The sequence below is a fragment of the Hypanus sabinus genome, chromosome 25 (assembly GCF_030144855.1).
Source record: "Hypanus sabinus isolate sHypSab1 chromosome 25, sHypSab1.hap1, whole genome shotgun sequence".
In the NCBI taxonomy this organism is placed as follows: Eukaryota; Metazoa; Chordata; class Chondrichthyes; order Myliobatiformes; family Dasyatidae; genus Hypanus; species Hypanus sabinus.
In genome coordinates, this window is record NC_082730.1 from 25993051 (window position 1) to 26011552 (window position 18502).

The 18502-nt window shown below is 42.4% G+C and overlaps 1 protein-coding gene across 3 annotated transcripts in view; it reads right to left on the reverse strand.

Moving 5' to 3' along the window:
• The window catches only part of foxp4 (forkhead box P4), a 403429-nt gene that overhangs the window by 71234 nt on the left and 313693 nt on the right, over positions 1 to 18502 (reverse strand). For all 3 annotated transcript variants that reach the window (XM_059950359.1, XM_059950360.1, XM_059950361.1), the window contains 2 exons: positions 17517 to 17721; positions 12222 to 12326 (listed from right to left, as the gene is read on the reverse strand). In XM_059950359.1, the coding sequence (XP_059806342.1) occupies positions 12222 to 12326; positions 17517 to 17721 (310 nt within the window). The remainder of the gene's footprint in view (positions 1 to 12221; positions 12327 to 17516; positions 17722 to 18502) is intronic.

Below are 18502 nucleotides of genomic sequence, written 5' to 3' on the forward strand. Positions count from 1 at the left end.
AATAATGGAGTAGGCTGAGATACGATATGGTCTAACCCTGCTCCAATTTTTTGGGTATAACCAAGGAACAAGCTGTATAGATATTACTGGAAGAAATTAATATTGATTCATTCACTTGGAAATTTACTGAAATAAAAACATACTTTGAGATTCAATATTTTAATAGTTAAAAATATGATGTGGTAATTTTTCAAATTTAAACTTCACTTGACCATTAGAGTATAATATGTAAGAGTGGAATTCAGCCTTCCTACCCATCGTGTCTGTTCTAACATTCAATCATGGTTGATTTAGTTTCCTTCTCAACTCCATTCTCCCCTAACCTTTGATGTCCTTACTAATCAAGAACTTATTAACCTCCACTGTAAATATATGCAATGACTTGGCCTCCACAGCTGTCTCTGACAATGAACACACCACGCTCTGACTGAAGAAGTTCCTTCTAATGTCTGCTCTAAAGGGACGTCCCTCTGTTCTGAGGCTTTGCTCTCTGGTCCTAGACTCTCCTTTTATTTAAAAAAAATCTTCTCCACATCTACTTGATCTAGGCCTTTCAAAATTCACTAAGTTTCAGTGAGATTCCCCTTATTCTTCTAGACCCGTGAATTCAAGCCCAGAATCGTCAAGCACTCGGCATACGTTAACCCTTTCTTTCCCAGGATCGTTCTTGTAAATTTCCTCTGAATCCTCTCTAACGTCAGCACATCCTTTCTTAGATATGGGTTTTAAAATTGCTCACAATATTCCAAATGTGGTCTGACCAATGCTTTACAAAGCATCAGTATTGCATTCTTGCTTCTATATTCTAGTCCTCTCGAAATGAATGCTAACACTACAGTTGCCTTCCTCACCACTGACTCATCCTGCAAGTTAAACTTCAGAAAATCCTGTACTAAGATTCCCAAATCCCTTTGCACATCTGATTTCTGAATTCACTCCCCCTTTATTTAGCCTTTGCCTTTATTTGATGTATGTGCATGACCATACATTTCCCTACACTATACTCCATCTGCCACACTTGTGATATCCTCAAGTCAATGTTTGTTGCAGATTAACAGAGAGACACTGATCAATATGAACGACAACTCTATTATCCTTGCATTTTGCACCTAGCAGCATAGAAAAGGGTGAATTAACTGGACCTTGGATTTTTATCATCTAGGGATTTCTGAAGAGAATTTTGAAAATACAGAGATTACCTACATCTGTCAGAGAGCAAGTCACAGAACGGTAACTATATTCTGTTGTTTGCTGAAAACACGAAGCACAGAGCCAACATTCCAACCGTTTTCCACAGCTTCCCACCGTATCCCCTACCCAGCCTTACAGAGGCTAGCCCACAAGGAATAGGAATTCATAGAGAAACATTAAACACAGGATATTATGGAAAAATATGGAGAGATATGTAAAATGAGGAGGAGTATAATATTTATTTAGAGAAAAAGAAAGGAAGTGTGAGTGAAAGAATATGAAATATGGTGTTTGCTCACTCTTCACTAATACTCATATTTTCTTATGACGTGGGAGGAAATCAGTCACCCCATTGAATCCTAGCTGGATTTCAGTGCACTCCAATCAGTCCAATCTCCCACTCATTTCTCTTTGAACTGTATTCTCTCACGTGCTCCTCAACCATTTCCTACTACTCATCTGTTAAAGGAAAAATTTACAGCAACCGATTAACCTGCCAGCACATTTTTGAGATGTGGGAGAAAACCACACCGAGGTTTAAAGGGATACTGTACTGCTCAATCAGAACACTGGGTTAGGTAACTGGAGCTGGGGTGCACGCTCGCTAACCTACATGGTTTTACTTTCCGGCAATCGTTTGGTACTAAAGCTCTAATCTTTGTTTCTAAGTCACAGTGTGGGCTTTGTTAATAACACTTCCGCCATTAAAGCATTCAGGCAGTTTACACGTTATTCCGTGTTCTCCTGATGCTATTTGACTGAATAGGTGAGTGGAGCATGAGTGTGTATGTATTAGTTTGTGTGTTTGTATCTGTATGTTACCCATGTATCTTTCAGCAAGAGGATGTGTTCATATGTTTGCATACATACATCTGCTTTCATATTTCCAAGATCATATATGCACATTTCTTCACATACATATGTGTAAATCTGCTGGAACATATACTACCAGGGCACAAGATGCAAGCAGGGGCAGCGTACACTGAACGGCACAACCAAGTTGCAGGAGTTGCGTGCAGGAACATCTACACTGGATGTGGATTGGACACTCCCAAGTCCAAATGGGAAACACCCGAGAAGATAATGGAGAATGACAGAGCTAAGATCCTGTGGGTCTTCCACATACAAACTGATGATCAGGCACTGGCCAACCAACCAGACATAGTAATAGTGGACAGGAATGTCAGGAAGAAAGAATCTAAGAAGCTGGAGAAATACTAGGGTTTGAAAGAGCAGATAGAAAGGATGTGGAAGGTTAAAGCCAGAGTAATCCTGGTGGTGATAGGAGCACTTGGAGTTGTGACACCTGGACTGGGAGAGTGGCTCCAACAAATCTCGGGGACAACCTCTGAGAGCTCGATCTAGAAGAGCACACTACTAGGAACAGCAAGGATATTGGGCCGAACCCTCAGACTTCCAGGTCTGGTAGAGGACCCAAGATTGAGGGAAAAATACACATACACATCACCCATAAGAGGTGAGAAAGGGAAAAAATAAATATATTTATTTAGTCAATTAGATACAGCGCAGAGTAGACTCTTTGAGCCAGACTGCTCATCGATTCTTTGATTTAACCCTACCCTAATCATTGGACAATTTTCAAAGACCAATTAACTGGGTAGGGGATACAGCTTTGGGCTGTGGGAGGAAACCTGCACGGTCACAGGGAGAACGTACAAACTCCTTACAGGCAATGGCGGGAATTGAACTGGGGTCACCAGTAATGTAAAGCGTTTTGATAACCACTACACTATAAATGCAAGGTGCCTCTCCAAATGAATTATATGTATGCACATACAGTATGTGCATAATTGTTTATACATAAGGAGTCATGATTGAATAAACTTGTGTTTGAATGAATATGTGCATTTGTGTGTGCATGCGTGGCTATGTACCTATGCTTACTTTGCTATTCAGTCTTTGCTTTGTTCCACTTTTAATGCCTTCTACTTCAATATTTTTTTCTAATTTGACAAATCTCCAAGCCTGCAACATTGAATTGTCTGCTTCTCGTTACTATTAATATTTGATCTGCTGAGGGTTTCTGGCATTTTGCTTGCTTTATTTATAAAAAGAACAGTTTATAAAATTCCCGAAAAATATTTCCACAATTTCTTTCATGCTCAATGGCCTTATGTTCTACCTTACTGATACCATACCTATTCCTTTGAAGTCCCTCCTTGGTAATCAATGGGTTAAATGAAAGAGGATCAAGATGGGATATTTTTTTCTAAATCCCATCCCACTCCAGGATGAAGTGAGATCCCGTAAATCAGATACCACAGGAGGTGTCTGTGGGAGAAAACCTGCATTATAGTTAAATGTTGTATCCAATTATTGTCTCCCCTGGTACCTGCGTCCCCATTACCACTCCCCTGTGTCTGCCTAAATCACTTCACTAATGAGGTCAGTACCTGAGAGCGCTTACTGGTAGAGATACTGTTAACAGATCGACTGTTTGCACATCTCAGCTAATTGGCTAAATAAAATTCTACAATTATCCACCAAACTATAAAACACCAACTCAACAATGCAGCTAATAGAAAGAACCCAATGACTGACACCTTGTAGAGTACTTCTGAGAATCAGATTGCTTTGCTCTGTTCCAAGGGGACAGTTTTCTCTATTTGTGATCTTAAAAAAAATAAAGGCATGATAATAAATTGTTAAAGTAAATGATAATGCCTAAAATAAAACTATATCATATTTACAACATGAGATTAGGCCATATGGCCCAGCAGGCCCATTCTGTTTTGTTCCACTTGACTTCTTTTTCACTCTCTTTTCATCATAGCCTGTTTCTTCCTCCTTCATATGTCTGAGCAGCCTGTCTTCAGCTACCTCTAAAACAATCGCTTCTGTGGTAAATTCAACATTTAACCTAACCATTGGGAAATAATAACGGCAAGATGTCCTGGGAGTACTCTGCAGATGTCTAGACCACACCTGCGGGAAGAGAGACAGAGGCTTCAGGTCGACGACCTTCTGCCAGAACAAGATGGAGTATGTGACCTGTGGGTGGGGGGGGGGGGGCAATATCATTCGCAGGGGCCTGATTCTCTTGCCCTTTTTGAATATACCCAACTGGGAGGTGCTGCTATAGGTGGGCCTGCATTTCTTTCCGTTTGCACTGCAGTCACGGGTTATCAGTCCCTGTCGCTACTCTTCGACATATATGAAAGAGATCTAAATGTTCACTTCACCCACTGCTGATGTGCAGTGACTGCAGCGGAATAATCCTATCTGAAATTAGGGGAGGTGGGAGGAGAGAGGAGGAATTGTGGCAATCTAGTGCTTGTAATTTTAAAATGTCCAGGATGAGGGGGAGTGTGATGTGAGGAAGGGGATTAAGATGGAAGGCATCTTAGTCTTCAGCCCTATTGCAGGTCAAGAAGTTAGCAACTGCAATTCTAATAATGGCTAGCACCACCTCCTCCACTGGGGTTTGGAAACGCAGCTGCTTCGGTCTCTTCAGTTACCATCAGCTGCCCAGATTATGCAGTTTGTCCTGCAGGAGTGAGGAAAGCATGTCAGTGAGTGTTGCTCTGCGAGTTTCGATGCTGTAGCAATGATCATCAAACGGATAACACAGTGTGTGGAAATGAGACTTGGAACAGTTCTAAGTGCTGGAGTATTGGAGTGTTAGGAATAAGCCCTGACTGACATAACATTTGTAGATGAGTGATAGAGGTATGATGAATTGAACAGGTGTCTAAGGCTGGTGGTGCTTTTAGAAGAATATGCTAAATTTTCAGGGCAGGCTTTCAGGAGCGGTGAAACAGCTCACACAGGCCATTGGACTGCGGGTGATACGCTGCGGTGCGATGCAATTTAGCACTGAGGTTCTGGGCCATTATGGTCCAGAGGTCCAACATTAATTAGGGTCTGTGGTTGGAAGAAATATCAGATGGGGTGCCAAACCAAATGACGAGGTGCAAATGAATACCCAAGCCTCGCCTGCAGCCATCATCGACACGAGAGGGAGAACCTCTGACCTACAACCCACCATGGTTAGGAGAGGCATGAAAGCGTGGGAGGGAGAATAAAACCAACCAGGTCTACATTGACCTGGTCGGACCATCACTCTGGGACTTCAAAAGGAGCCAAGCATGACAGTTAATCTTCGCCACACAGGCTGCACTACAATCTCGTATGTCCTTCCTAAGGCCTTGCCACACAAACTTTAAAGCAACCATTTTCTATGAAGCCTTCCTGATCGGATGTGAGAGGCCGTGAATGGAGTTAAAAAGAGTATGCCTCCAGTTTGTTGGCACTGTGGGGCAAAGGCGATCCGATAGGAGAGAAACTGAACTTGACATCAGCCAACCGTAGGCCTGTGACCACTGTTCTGTAAGCTTGAACCTCTGGCCCTGGGTCAGTAGCTTGGTCAGCTGCCGTGCTAGCATAGTCAACCCTGCTACGTATGATCGGGATGGTGGGCTTGAGCAGCAATCAGCCACAGCATTATTTTTCCCTACGATGTGCTCTACATTGGTTGTGAGTTCTGAAATGTAGGCCAGGTGGTGTTGCTGCTGTGCACACCAAGAATCTGACGCTTTGGCCATCGTGTGCATGAGGGGTTTGTGGTCAACGAACACTGTGAAATGCTGACACTCCAGTAGGAAATGAAAATGGAGAGAGACCTTCTAGAAGGAAATGGAAACTCGCGGCCAAAAAGTGCTGTACTTCCTCTCAGGGAGTATGGAGCTGTTGGCTGAAGAAAGCAAGTGGCTGTCACAAACCTCTAACAAATTGTTTATACACAGCACCCACAGCATAGTCTGAGGGGTCAGCGGTGATGGCTATGGGTACACGGTGAGGGTGGCTGTGCCAATATGGTCACATTCAGAAGAGCTTGACTAGTGTCGGCAAATGTTCTGGTCATGCCCGCTAATGGTTCAAGCGTGCAACTAGTAGCACTGCCTTTAGGGGCACTAGGTAAGTAGAGCACAAGTTCAGCAACTCGCAGAATGAAATGGTGAGAGAATTTCACCATTCCTAAAAGCTCTTGCAGTGCTTTGGTAGTGCAGGGCAGTGGAAAATTCATAATAGCAGTGACTTTTGACAGCAGTGGTATCACGCCTTCTATGGAGTTACGGTGGCTGAGAAAGTCAATAGTGGACAATCCGAACTGGCATTTGGTGGGGTTCATACTCAGCCCATGTTAGCTTAAGCGCTTGAAAAGTGTGTGGAAATGTGATAAGTGTTCAGTTTTCAATGCGCTGGCGTCAAGTATATTGTGCAGATAAACAAAAAGAAAATGAAGTTTTTTAGCATTGAGTCCACTAGTCACTGGAAAGCCTGTGCTACATTCTTCAGCTCAAACAGCATGTGCAGAAACACAAACGGGCCAAATGGGCTCGAAAAGCAGTTTTGGGAATGACCTCAGTGCACACAGGCATCTCATAGTAGCCCCTGATGAAGTCTATTTTTTTAAAAATCTCTCCAACCAAAATGTCTTGAAAATGTGGGACTGGTTGATCAGGGGTGGTGACCTCATTAAAGTGACGGTAATTGCCACAAAGACGCCAACGGCTATTCGACATGGACAAAATCAAGCATTCCCATGTCAACAAACTCAGGCTTTGCACTGGCCAACCTCTACACGCACAGGCACGGACCAGTGAGCCAGTTGTGTAGATGTGGAGCTCAACCCCATGCTACACAACTGCAGTGAAAAATGTAGGCTTGGTGATGTTTGGGACTTTGCCCAGCCGGCGAGTGAATTCACATGCAGTGTTGCATGTGCTAGACGGGGTTGTCGTGGGGAACCTACTGGGGGAGCAGGGTATTGACCCAAAGTACTTTGCGTCCACGTGCCAGCAGTTCTTAAGATCTGATAACAGTCCTGTGTCATACAGGAAATCTGTGCCAAGGAGAGGTCTAGTAACTCTCGCCAAGACGAAGCCCCTTGTGTGAAACAGTCATGCATCCTGTCCCATAGGGTTGGATCCTGCTGCCGTTGGTGGCCTCCTGCGAGGGTCTGTCTCTCTCTGCCTGACAATCAGTGAGTGTCCATGTCACTCAGGAAGTGCCACCCTGAAAGGGTGTCCCTGATGAACAACAGACATCCCTGGCAGCTGGAACCCACAGTGTTCACAGACTTCTGTTGTCCCGAGGCACAGGCACTCTCAAACCCGCATGGCGATGGCACTGGGCGTTAGTGCCGAAGCGTGCATGGTAAAGACATAGACCTGGCATTAGCTGGTTTAGAGCCATGGCAGTGAGTCTGCTAGAGGCCCTGCTGACAAGGTTTATTGCAACAAGGAAAGGAGTAGGAATGATGCACCTCTGCCTGGTTGAGTGTAGACTATTGGCCATTTTAGCAAGCTCCCTGTAGTCCTTCACGGGTGTATTAGTGAGGGCTGTGCAAACCTGATCAGGCCTTTCTGGCATGAAAGGTTCTCTATTAACGTAGTAAAATTTAATATTGTCCACGGTGATTTCTCACAGAGGGAACTGGGCTGCCACCTGTGAAAACGGCATGGTGGTGCGCTGCTCCCAAAACTTCAGCAGCTTCAAAGCATCCATGTTGGTCAATGTGTCGTTGAGTAACCCTAGAGTTGTCCAAGAGCGTCGGGGTCACCAGTGTAGGATTTCGTGAATAAAGCGCACAAGGGTCAATTTATGTGCTTAACAAAAGCCACAGCCCTTAACTTCCATTACCTACAAACCCAAAAGCCATCGCCTTACACTGACATCATTACATCAGGCACCGTCTCTTAACGTGAACGCAGCAACTCAATGACAGTGTTGGTGAATTATGTAGAACAGTTTCTATAATGAACAATATGGTACCTGTTACATTACCCTGCATCTGAGTGTGCAGGGCCTGACTCCTGGCACTGATCACTTCAGCCATTTGCTGTCTCTCAGTGTGATTGAGAGTCTTCTGGCCTTGTGGGGGGTGGGGGGGGTCCAGGATATTCTCTTATTTTTCACTACTTCCAACGAACATCCAAAAGTGCTGGAGCCACTGCTTCTCATTTCCACTGTTTTCCACATCAGATTCATTTCTCTGCTATACTGCTGCAAGTACAATGCCCTTCCTTTAGGAAAAGATACCAGATATCTTTAAGCTACACAGGTAGTTTTAACTGGTGCTGGCCACCCCAACATCCCTTCACTGATAGGTTCAGTGTAGCAGGAACTAGCGGGATGCGGGAATCATCCAAGAACGCAGACAGCGTGAAGTTGGAGTGCTGCCCAAACAGCAAACGACTGCCAGAAGTTAACTCTTCGTTGCCTTTTCAGTGGCATTCGGTTTGGCCCCCGTCACTTCTAGTGGACTGCTCATGGCCTCACCAGGGAAGAGGCTACACAGCATCCACACCAAGGCCACCAGATTCAAAAACAGCTACTTCCCCCAAGCCATCAGGTTGATCAACAGCTCCACCATTAACCACACCCACTCATTTTATCATTCACTGTCAGAGCCACTCTATACAAATAAAATCAGTCTATGTACATAAGCTACTCTTAAGTATTTATGTTTTTATGACATTCTTTATGCTTCTTGTGTGTTTTTCTGTGGTGTAACCAATCCATAGTAACATTCATTTTGTTCTCTTTCACACTTGTGTGCTGATGAATGACAATAAATAATCTTGAATCTCAAATGCTTTTCTACTGAGAAATAAAAATGCAGAGTCGGGGGGGGGGGGTGAAGAGAGTGAGGATGGGGGAAAGAGAGTGGAAAACTGGGGTTGTGGCTGGATGACATTCCAACAACCCTTCAGGATTATGTTCAACTGGTACTTAGTGCAATTTTGACAAATTGGAAAAATATCAGCTCTTGAATGGAATTTAGTCAGAATGGGATCTTTTGATGTGTTGTAGGACTGATCCTTTAGGCCTGTAAGTGCTCTGTTCACCTATAATCCTGACTTCTTTCACAACACTGATTTTTTTCCTGCTGATACTAACTGTGCTTTAAATTGCCTGAGTCCTCAGCTCTGCAGTACCTTCCCCAATCACTCCACCCCCCTCCTTTGAATCGTCTTTCATAGCTCAATTGTAAACTTCATTTCAAATTTCAAAGTAAAATTTATTATCAAAGAACATATATTTCACCATATACAATCCTGAGATTCACTTTCTTGTGGGTATACTCAGCAAGTCTATAGAATAGCAACAATAACAGGATCAATGGAAGATAAGTTATTTGATACCGTATAGTTATAGAATCATAGTACACATACAGGCCCTTCGGTCCATCTAGAACAGTCCCGAGCTATAATTCTGCCTAGTCCCATTGACCTCCACCTGGACAATAGCCCTATGTAACCATCTCATCGATGTACGTATCCCAATTACTCTTAAATTTTGACTTCAAACCCACATCCACCACCACCACTCGCAGCTTATTCCACACCCTCACCACTCTCTAAGTGAGGAAGTTCCCCTTGTGTTCCCCTTAAACATTTCACCTTTCTCCCTTAATCCATGACCTCTAGTTCTAGTCCCAGTTGTCCCATGAAGTCCCTTGTGGTTTCACTGAGCCATTTCACACAGTGATGGGTAGGTCATAGATTTCAATGTAAAAACCAATGTGAGGTTAAATGACTATCTTATATCTGCAAATAAATATGAATGAATGTGTTCATGGAATCTATGACAAAACTAATGTTTGTTTTACTTAAGAGATGTTGAGATGGTGGCAAAAGCAGATACATTAGGGATACATACTTGGAAAACTCTTAGGTAGGCAAATGGATTATAGAAAAATGGAGGGAAAGGTTAGATTGATTTTATAGGCTAAAAGGTTGGCACAACATCGAGGGCGAAAGGGCTTGTACTATGAGGTAATGTTCTATGTTCTATATTCTAAGACTGAAACAGACAGGCAGACAGACATACTTTATTGATCCAGAGGGAAATTGGATTTCGTTACAGCTGCACCGATCAAGAATAGTGTAGAAATATAGCAATATAAAACCATAAATAATTAAATAATAATAAGTTAATCATGCTAAGTGGAAATAAGTCCAGGACCAGCCTATTGGCTCAGGGTGTCTGACACTCCGAGGGAGGAGTTGTAAAGTTTGATGGCCACAGGCAGAAATGACTTCCTATGACGCTCAGTGTTACATCTCAGTGGAATGAGTCTCTGACTGAATGTACTCCTGTGCCTAACCAGTACATTATGGAGTGGATGGGAGTCATTGTCCAAGATGGCATGCAACTTGGACAGCATCCTCTTTTCAGACACCACTGTCAGAGACTAGAAAACTATTAAAAACTATAAGACTATAGGGTAGGGGTGCGGGGTGGTGTTAAAAGGGCTGAGTATTTTTAATTAATTTGTTTGTTTGTTTGTTTGTTTATTTATATATTGAGATACAGTGTGGAATAGGCTTTTCTGGCCCTTCGAGCCATGCAGTCTAGCAATCCCCCAATTTAACTCTAGCCTAATCACGGGACAACTTACAATAGCCAATTAACCTACCAACTGGTAAGTCTTCCCTCTAAAGTGTATGCATGTGTGCGCTTGCATTCATCTTTTGTTATTGGTGTATGAACAAATCTAAACTGTGCACAAAATGTTGTCACCCTCTACCTCGTTGGCATGTTAAGTCTATTTCATGATTGCACACTATCACATTTCCTTTTCTGGTTTCTGTTGTGGACGGTGTTGAGAATATGGAGTTTGCAATAATTTGTCTGCAGATTTTAGGACTGGCTTATTTGTACTGTTTTTATTGAAGAAAATATTGATTCACTATGTCAAATTCCAAAGAAGCAGAAGGTGTGAAGCGTAAAAGAACTGCTGGTTCATTTTTAAATGGCTTAATGAAGCAGTAACAACTACTACATCGAAAGCTCATGAGGTTAGGAATGTGCAGCTATGAGAAATATTTACATACAGTACAGAGCACAAATATGTTATCCACTTGTATTGTCGCAATGCAAAAGTTACTAGAGAATTTGCAAGGAAGAAGAAATGGAGTGATATTTGGAAACTTGACTTTTTAAAACATCATTTAACAAGCATATGGACGGTGTGCAAAAGTTCTGGTGAGAACCCAACAATGGACTGCTATGTATGTTTTGTGAGAGTGCAGAAGAATGAAAGTGAAAACGATCAAACCCAGAGGAGAAGAATACTCTTATTGACAGTTATTTCATTTCTTTTAAACACTGAACAACAAACTGGATTTAATAGTTTATTATCCTTAGAATAGCTTCAGGTTTACTTCCACTTAAAAACCCGGTGCACACATGTTGTTGTCACTGGGCAAAGAATTGCACAGCACAAGACCTTTGCGCACACTGGTCATTACAAATTAGAGGGAACGTTGCCCACACAGTCACGGGGAGAACATACAAACTCCTTACGGGCAGTGGCGGGAATCACCTGTACTGTAAAGTGTTGTGCTATGCTACCATGCTGCCCCAGTATGTTGTGGAAGGATAAGCAGAAAACTTTGAGAGACTCAAAGGGAATATAACCGAATGACTGAAGAATTTGAAGAAGGTCAGAGCTGATGAGGGAGATTGCAAAAGATTTGTCATTTATTTCTATAGATTTTTTTATGAATTGAACAAGATGCACTTTCTTGGTGTTGATATTATGGCTCAAGTTCTGATGTTAGCCTCACACTCTGAGAGATGGAAGTGAAATGAAAGCCCTTGGATGCGAGGTATATTCAATAATTTCCAAGCAACATTCCACAACAGCATCATTCAGTCGCAAGTTAGCTACACAATGTGCTGTCTTCTGAAACGGTATTGACTTCAAAGCATTGAAACTGCAAGCAACACTATCACATGATTGTTACCAAACTAACTGTTCAGCAACAGTTGTGACAAATTTCTATCCTAACATCATTCTTGCAGATTGACACAAGGGAGAATAAGTAGAGAGGACAGAATTAAGGTAACTTGATTGATGGTAGAAGTTCTATTGAGGCCAAAAATCAAAATCTAACCTAATTATTACATCCTCCAGTATTATCATCCACAAGATGTATTCAACTACTTGTACCACCACACTCCAGCCTGTGAAATAGTTATCTATAGATACATACTTTAGAAATTGTCCCATATCATCGCAGAGAGCTTCACAGCCGGGCCACTTGCATTCTCCATGCCCAAACAAAGGGTGAACACCAGGGGCTTCTTCATGTGACAAGCTAGGGGAAAATAGACAGAAATTAGTTACCGTTAACCAAACAACAGGGAAAATCCGTCCACAAGCACTGCCATCACTTTGCATTATGAGAAAATAATTTGAGCCTTATATCAGTGACGTTGGCACAGAAGCAGATTATTTGTCATTATGGGCTGCCTTGGGGAGACATGGGCCTACAAAGGTCAAACAGAATGTGACAACCAACCTGCTGTGATTTTCTCTCCTGTTAAGAGTATAAACAGGTTGATAATTGGTGTGAACAGAATTTCAGCTCAACATCCTAAAGCCTTTAAATAGTTTGTGATATACGTATCAGCCATGTGAGTCAGTGCATCGATATGGACTCCGGTAAAATATTTAAAAAAATGCTTTTCCAGCAATTCTGGTTTTCTTCTCCCACACATAGGTAAAAATAACTTCGAACCTCGCACACTGGTTCCTGACATCTGAACCACTCTCCGTTTCTTCCTGCCTTCCCATATGCCCTCCACGGAGGTCCCAATTAATTGATTCTTCAGCGCTCATTGGAGTTTAAACCTGAAATATCTGCTCGAGCCTTTGGGTTGTTGATCCCACAATGTTCTGTCTCAGAAGCAGGAGCGCTTTCCACCGGGCCACACCGGAGGGCAGCCAGTGACAAGTTGCATCTTCGCATTCAGGTGATGATGGAAGAAATTAATGAGGAAGAAATAAAAAAATTAAATTGTTTCTGTTTTAGGAATATCTGTCCTGACGTTGCCATTATAAATATATTTAGGAAGTTACCAAATCCCATGGGGCTGATTATGAAAATGACGGAATGCACACGACATATTTCTGAAGGAGAAAAATGAATGCTCAGGGCAGAATCTCTTCATCACAAACATGAGCTCGACCCTACCTGAAGTATTAACCTGTCTTTACTGCAGCTGATAGATCTGCAGTGTATTTCCAGAATGCTGATTTCCTGCATCTGAGCTTTCCTTGCCCCTACCCGATCTGCAGCAGAATATCCTTCCCGATATGGCTGTCCGCTCATAAGGCCTCTGCTCACAGTTAAAGTTCTAAGTTCGGGGTAAATTTATTATCAAAGTATGCATATGTCACCATATAATACCTTGAGGTTCACTTTCCTACTAGCATTTATGGGAAAATAAAGATATACAATAGATTTTTTTAAACTATGCATAAACTGTAACTGGTTTATTAAAGTAGTCATTTTATAAAATGATGTGAGTTATAAACAGAGTAGACAGCTAGTATCATTTTCTCATGATGGAGATATCTTGGACAAGAAGGTACTTGGCTGAGGAGGTGAGGGGAGGTGCACAGGGGAGGTGCAATGCAAGTCTCTTTTTACATAGACAGTGCTTTGGGGCCTGGAAAGTTCTGCTAGTGCGGGTGGCAGAGGCAAACAGCGTAAGAGATTCTCAAATAGACACATGAACATGCAGAGATTGGAGGGATATGGTTAATGTGCAGGATAAAAGATTAGATTAATTAGGAACATTATAACCACAAGAAAGTCTGCAGATGCTGGAAATCCAAAGTAACACACATACAAAGTGCTAGAGGAACTCAGCAGGTCAGGCAGCGTCTATGGAAATGAATGAGCAGTCGATGTTTTCAGGACTACAAAGGAAGGAGGAAGACATCAATATAGAAAGGTGGGAATAGAGGAAGGAGGATTTCTCGAGGGTGACAGGTGAAGCCAGGTGGGTGGGAAAGGTGAAGGGCTAGCAAGGAATGAATCTGATAGGAGAGGAGAGTGGACCATTGGAGAAAGGGAAGGAGGGGGTCACCCAAGAGTAAGTAAGAGGCAAATGAGAAGAGGTAAGAGGCCAGAATGGGGAAATGAAGAAGGGGGAGGGGGAGGGAAATTTTTTAACTGGGAGGAGAAATTGATATTCATGTCATCAGGTTGGAGGCTACCCAGGCGGAATATAAGTTATTGTTCTCTACCCTGATGATGGCCTGATGGCCTTATCTTGGCACAGGAGGAGACAATGGACTGACATTTGGGAATTGGACTTAAAATGTTTGGCCATGGGTAATTTCCACATTTGGCAAGTAGAGTGGAGCTGTTCGATGAAGCGGTTCCCAATTTACAATGGGTCTCACCAATTTAAGTGCTTTGACACAAGATCATGGGGCGAAAAGGATCTGTTTCGTGCTGTCTATGTTCTGTATTCCAAATTTATTGTCACAGGCTAGACCGAACAACCAACAATAATGATAATTTTCTTATTAAGCAAGAAGTAGGGCGAGAATCTGAAGTCATTATCGCTTTATTAGTTTGGGCATAACGAGTCAAGTTATTTGCAGCATTTCACCATTGACAATCCACTGTTGAATAAAGGAATTCATTGAGGTTTTCATTCAAAGAGAGCTAAGAAGATTTGAATGTTACACCTTACAGGACTGCAGCACACTCAGGGAGCTCAAGGGTTCACGGGACTCCCAGTTTTCCCACTGGGGAGGGTGCCACTGACTGCATGGACATTGTTTTGCAAGTAACACATGTTATGTCTGACCTGACCCATGAGCTGGAGTGTGGCTGGCCACAGGCAGTGAACATTTTGGCCATCACACAATACTGTGGTGGCAGTCAATGCCATTCCACCCCTATAGTCTGCTGAGCTTGTGCACTTGTATGTACACCCAGTGGCCACTTTCTTAGGTACGCCTGTACACCTGCTCGTTAATGCAAATATCTGCTCAGCCAGTCATGTGGCGGCAGCTCAGCGCACAAAAGCATGCGGACGTGGTCGAGAGGTTCAGTTGCTATTGAGAGCAAACATCAGATTGGGGATGAAAGATGATCTAAGTGACTTTGACTGAAAAATGATTGTTGGTGCCAGATGGGGTGGTTTGAGTATCTCAGAAACTGCTGATCATCTGGGGTTTTTGCGCACAACACTCTAAAGAGTTTACAGAGCATAGTGCAGAAAAAACCCCCCCAAAAAAAATGTCTAGCAAGCAGCAGTTCTATGGGGGAAAATATGGTGTTAATGAGAGAGGTCAGAGGAGAATGGTCAGACTGGTTCAAGCTGACAGTAATTCATAAAACCATGCATTAAAACATAAGAGTATCTCTAGATGCACAACACGTTGAACCTTGAGGTGGATGGACTGCAGCAGCAGAAGACCACTGTGCGTTCCACTCCTGTGGCCATTTTATCAGGTACTCGCCTGTATCTAACACAGTGGTCACTGAGTGTACAGATCAATAGCTGAGCTCTAAGAGGTCATCACTCCTTTTGCTATGCTGAAAGCAGGAAACAACCAATCTGTAGAGTTACTGAGTCATTGATCTCAGTACAATTAAGTCAGTACGTTCATTAGGAATAGGGATTAGTGGGAGGCAAGAGATTGTAGATTAGTTGGATCTCGAAAGATGATTGTGTCAATATGCCTGTTTGGAGAAATTGGATCAGTGTGACCTCAAGAATAATTTCCATGCATAGCCACTAAGACCATTGGGTCAATCTGGTCAGTGACACCATTAGGGTTATTAAATCAGTATGATCAATCTCACAGACACCACCTGTACCTTTTGCCTCAGACTGATTGTGATTTCAAGCCTCATTCTAGAGACATCAGTACATAATTTAAGCTGATAACACAATAATATATTGAAGGATTGAACACTAAACTGTCACCAAAACCATCGTTACAGGTGAAATGATCAACCAAACACCTCACTTCCCCACTCAGGTAAATACAAAATGCATATTCAGAAGAAGGGAAGTGTCTTGGGCTGACGTTCAGTGATTACCACTAAAACTGGCTAGATGGTCACTGATCAAAAGACTATGCTTGTGATGTAACAGGCCCATATTACAGGGACATGAGCAATATATAGAATTATGTTTGTTTCCTCATTTCGTGTTTGCCTCCAACAAGCAGGGAAACCATGTAATCTAATCACTCCCTGAGACACAGAGATAAATTACCTTTCAAGAACAGTCAGAGCATAGCTCCCTGTCTCAGAAGATATAAACAGCAGCAGGGATACACATGTCAGGCCTGCCACTGGGTAATGTGCCACGGACCAGAAATGATCTTTGAGTTGAAGAATGATCCACACCAATTGTACGCAGGCACAGTGTGTATGCATGATCTGCCACACTCCTTACTGCCAAGTTGAATGAGATTACCTGTCCTGGAGCGTGTGGCCATAGCTGTACCTGAAAATTAAAAACCACTTTCCCTAGTCATACACTATGAAGGCCAAATGAATATTCAGTTAATTAAGGGTTGAAAATCAAAGCATTATTTGGGCTTTGGAGGGCTCTAGGATAACAGCAGAGAAACTGCTGGTGTACAGAATGCGTTGTCTGGTTGGCCATTGTAACCAATTTTTACAGGAGCACCATTGGCAGTGTCCAGCTGCATCATTGTCTAGTAGGGGAATTGCATAGTATGAGTCCACAGGACCTTACAAAGGACACAGGGACTGCTTTGATGATCATTGGAGCCTCTCTTCCACCCATCTGAGATATTTATCAGGAGCGCTGTGTATGCAGGGCCCTTAGCAATGTCAAAGATCCCTGGCACCACAATCTCTTTGACAACCCCCCCCACCACCATCAGCCAGGAGGGTATGTGTCATTAGGACAGGCACTTTTAGGGTGGATAGGAAACAGCTTCTTTCCCCAGGCTGTGAGACTACTAACACCCTACCACCACCTAGGTCTCATCACTTACGAAACTCCAGTAGTGTTAAACAATTTATATAGATATTTATGTTTGTTTACTTTTTGAATAGTGTTGTAAATGCACCTTATGCTAAATATCAATCTTCTGGAAAATATTTTATTATTTGTTAATGTTTTTGTGGTAATATTACTTCATGTGTTGTGTATATGTACTGTGTTGTGTACCTTCAGCCGGGGGAACATTGTTTCACTTTGTGGTACACATTTCCAGTTGAATGACAATAAACCTGAACTTAGCCTATCTGTGACTAACAATGGTGAGAAGTCTCTCATTGCCACCATGGATATTTTTAACATTGAGACTGGCATAAAAGTGGATGAAGGGCAGGCAATTGAAAGTGTAATCAGCTATGACCTTAATGAATGATGGAATGAGCTAGTGTATGAACTTTCCTTGCAAACCACTGCTGAACAAGAATTACAGAAAATTTGTATGATACATCAGGCTAGGCCTTTATTCACAAGTCAGAAACTCCTTTGGTTGCCGGTACCTTTCTCTCTTTGGAGTGTGGATGGAACTTTGCCCATTCAGCAAGGAATGGTGGGGTATTGATGGTGAGATCTTTGGGGCTAGGAAGGAGCTAGACGTAGAGCTGTTGGTTGAGAGGTCGAGACTTTCACTCTTCGGCGTGTCCTCCATGCTTTGTACACCAGTCATTTCTTTCCACAGTTGTTGGAAGTCTGCTGGACACATTGCTGTGAATGACAACAGAGAATCAGTTCTAGATTTTGGCATGAAAGCCACACAATCCTATACTTCTATAGCACCACTAATACAATAATATGTCCTAAGTTGTTTCACAGAAGTTCTACCAAATAAATCTGATACTGAATAACATAGGACACAGGATCAATAACTTGACCACAGAATAATGAGTTCAGGAAGGTTGTTAAAGATGGAGAAAGAGGAAGGGGCTTGGAAGAATTTGGGAAAGAATTCCAGATCTGGTGCATGGCACATAAAGGAGTGATGGTCAGTGTTACAGAACTGGAAATTTGGGATGCAAAAGTGAGCTGTAACAGAGAAACAGCTCTGGAAGAAGTTACAAAGAAAATGAAGGGTTAGGACTGTGTGTGGATTTTAATGCAACACGTAACAGACAGATAGGCTTCTTCAAAATACTTAAACCATTTACTTTACATGTCAGATCCATGACCTTGTGTGTTTAATATTAAACCAAGCATCAGTAAACAATGCCTCAGAAGTAAATCACACTGTTAAAATAAAGCTTGGCTCTTGTGGAGTGTAGTAAGGAGAAACCTGTATTGTATGATTTTAGTAAATGTAGATTGTGACAACAGACTTGGGAATTACAACCAACAACCTGAAGGTTTCCTTCAGATAAATGGGATTTTTAAAAAAAAATCCATTTCTGCTTTAATTCCTTATACAATATTTCCCCATTAATACCCTTGATTTCTATTATGTGTTCTGAATGAGATCTGCATTTCCTAGAATTTCCTCCCACACCTCCTC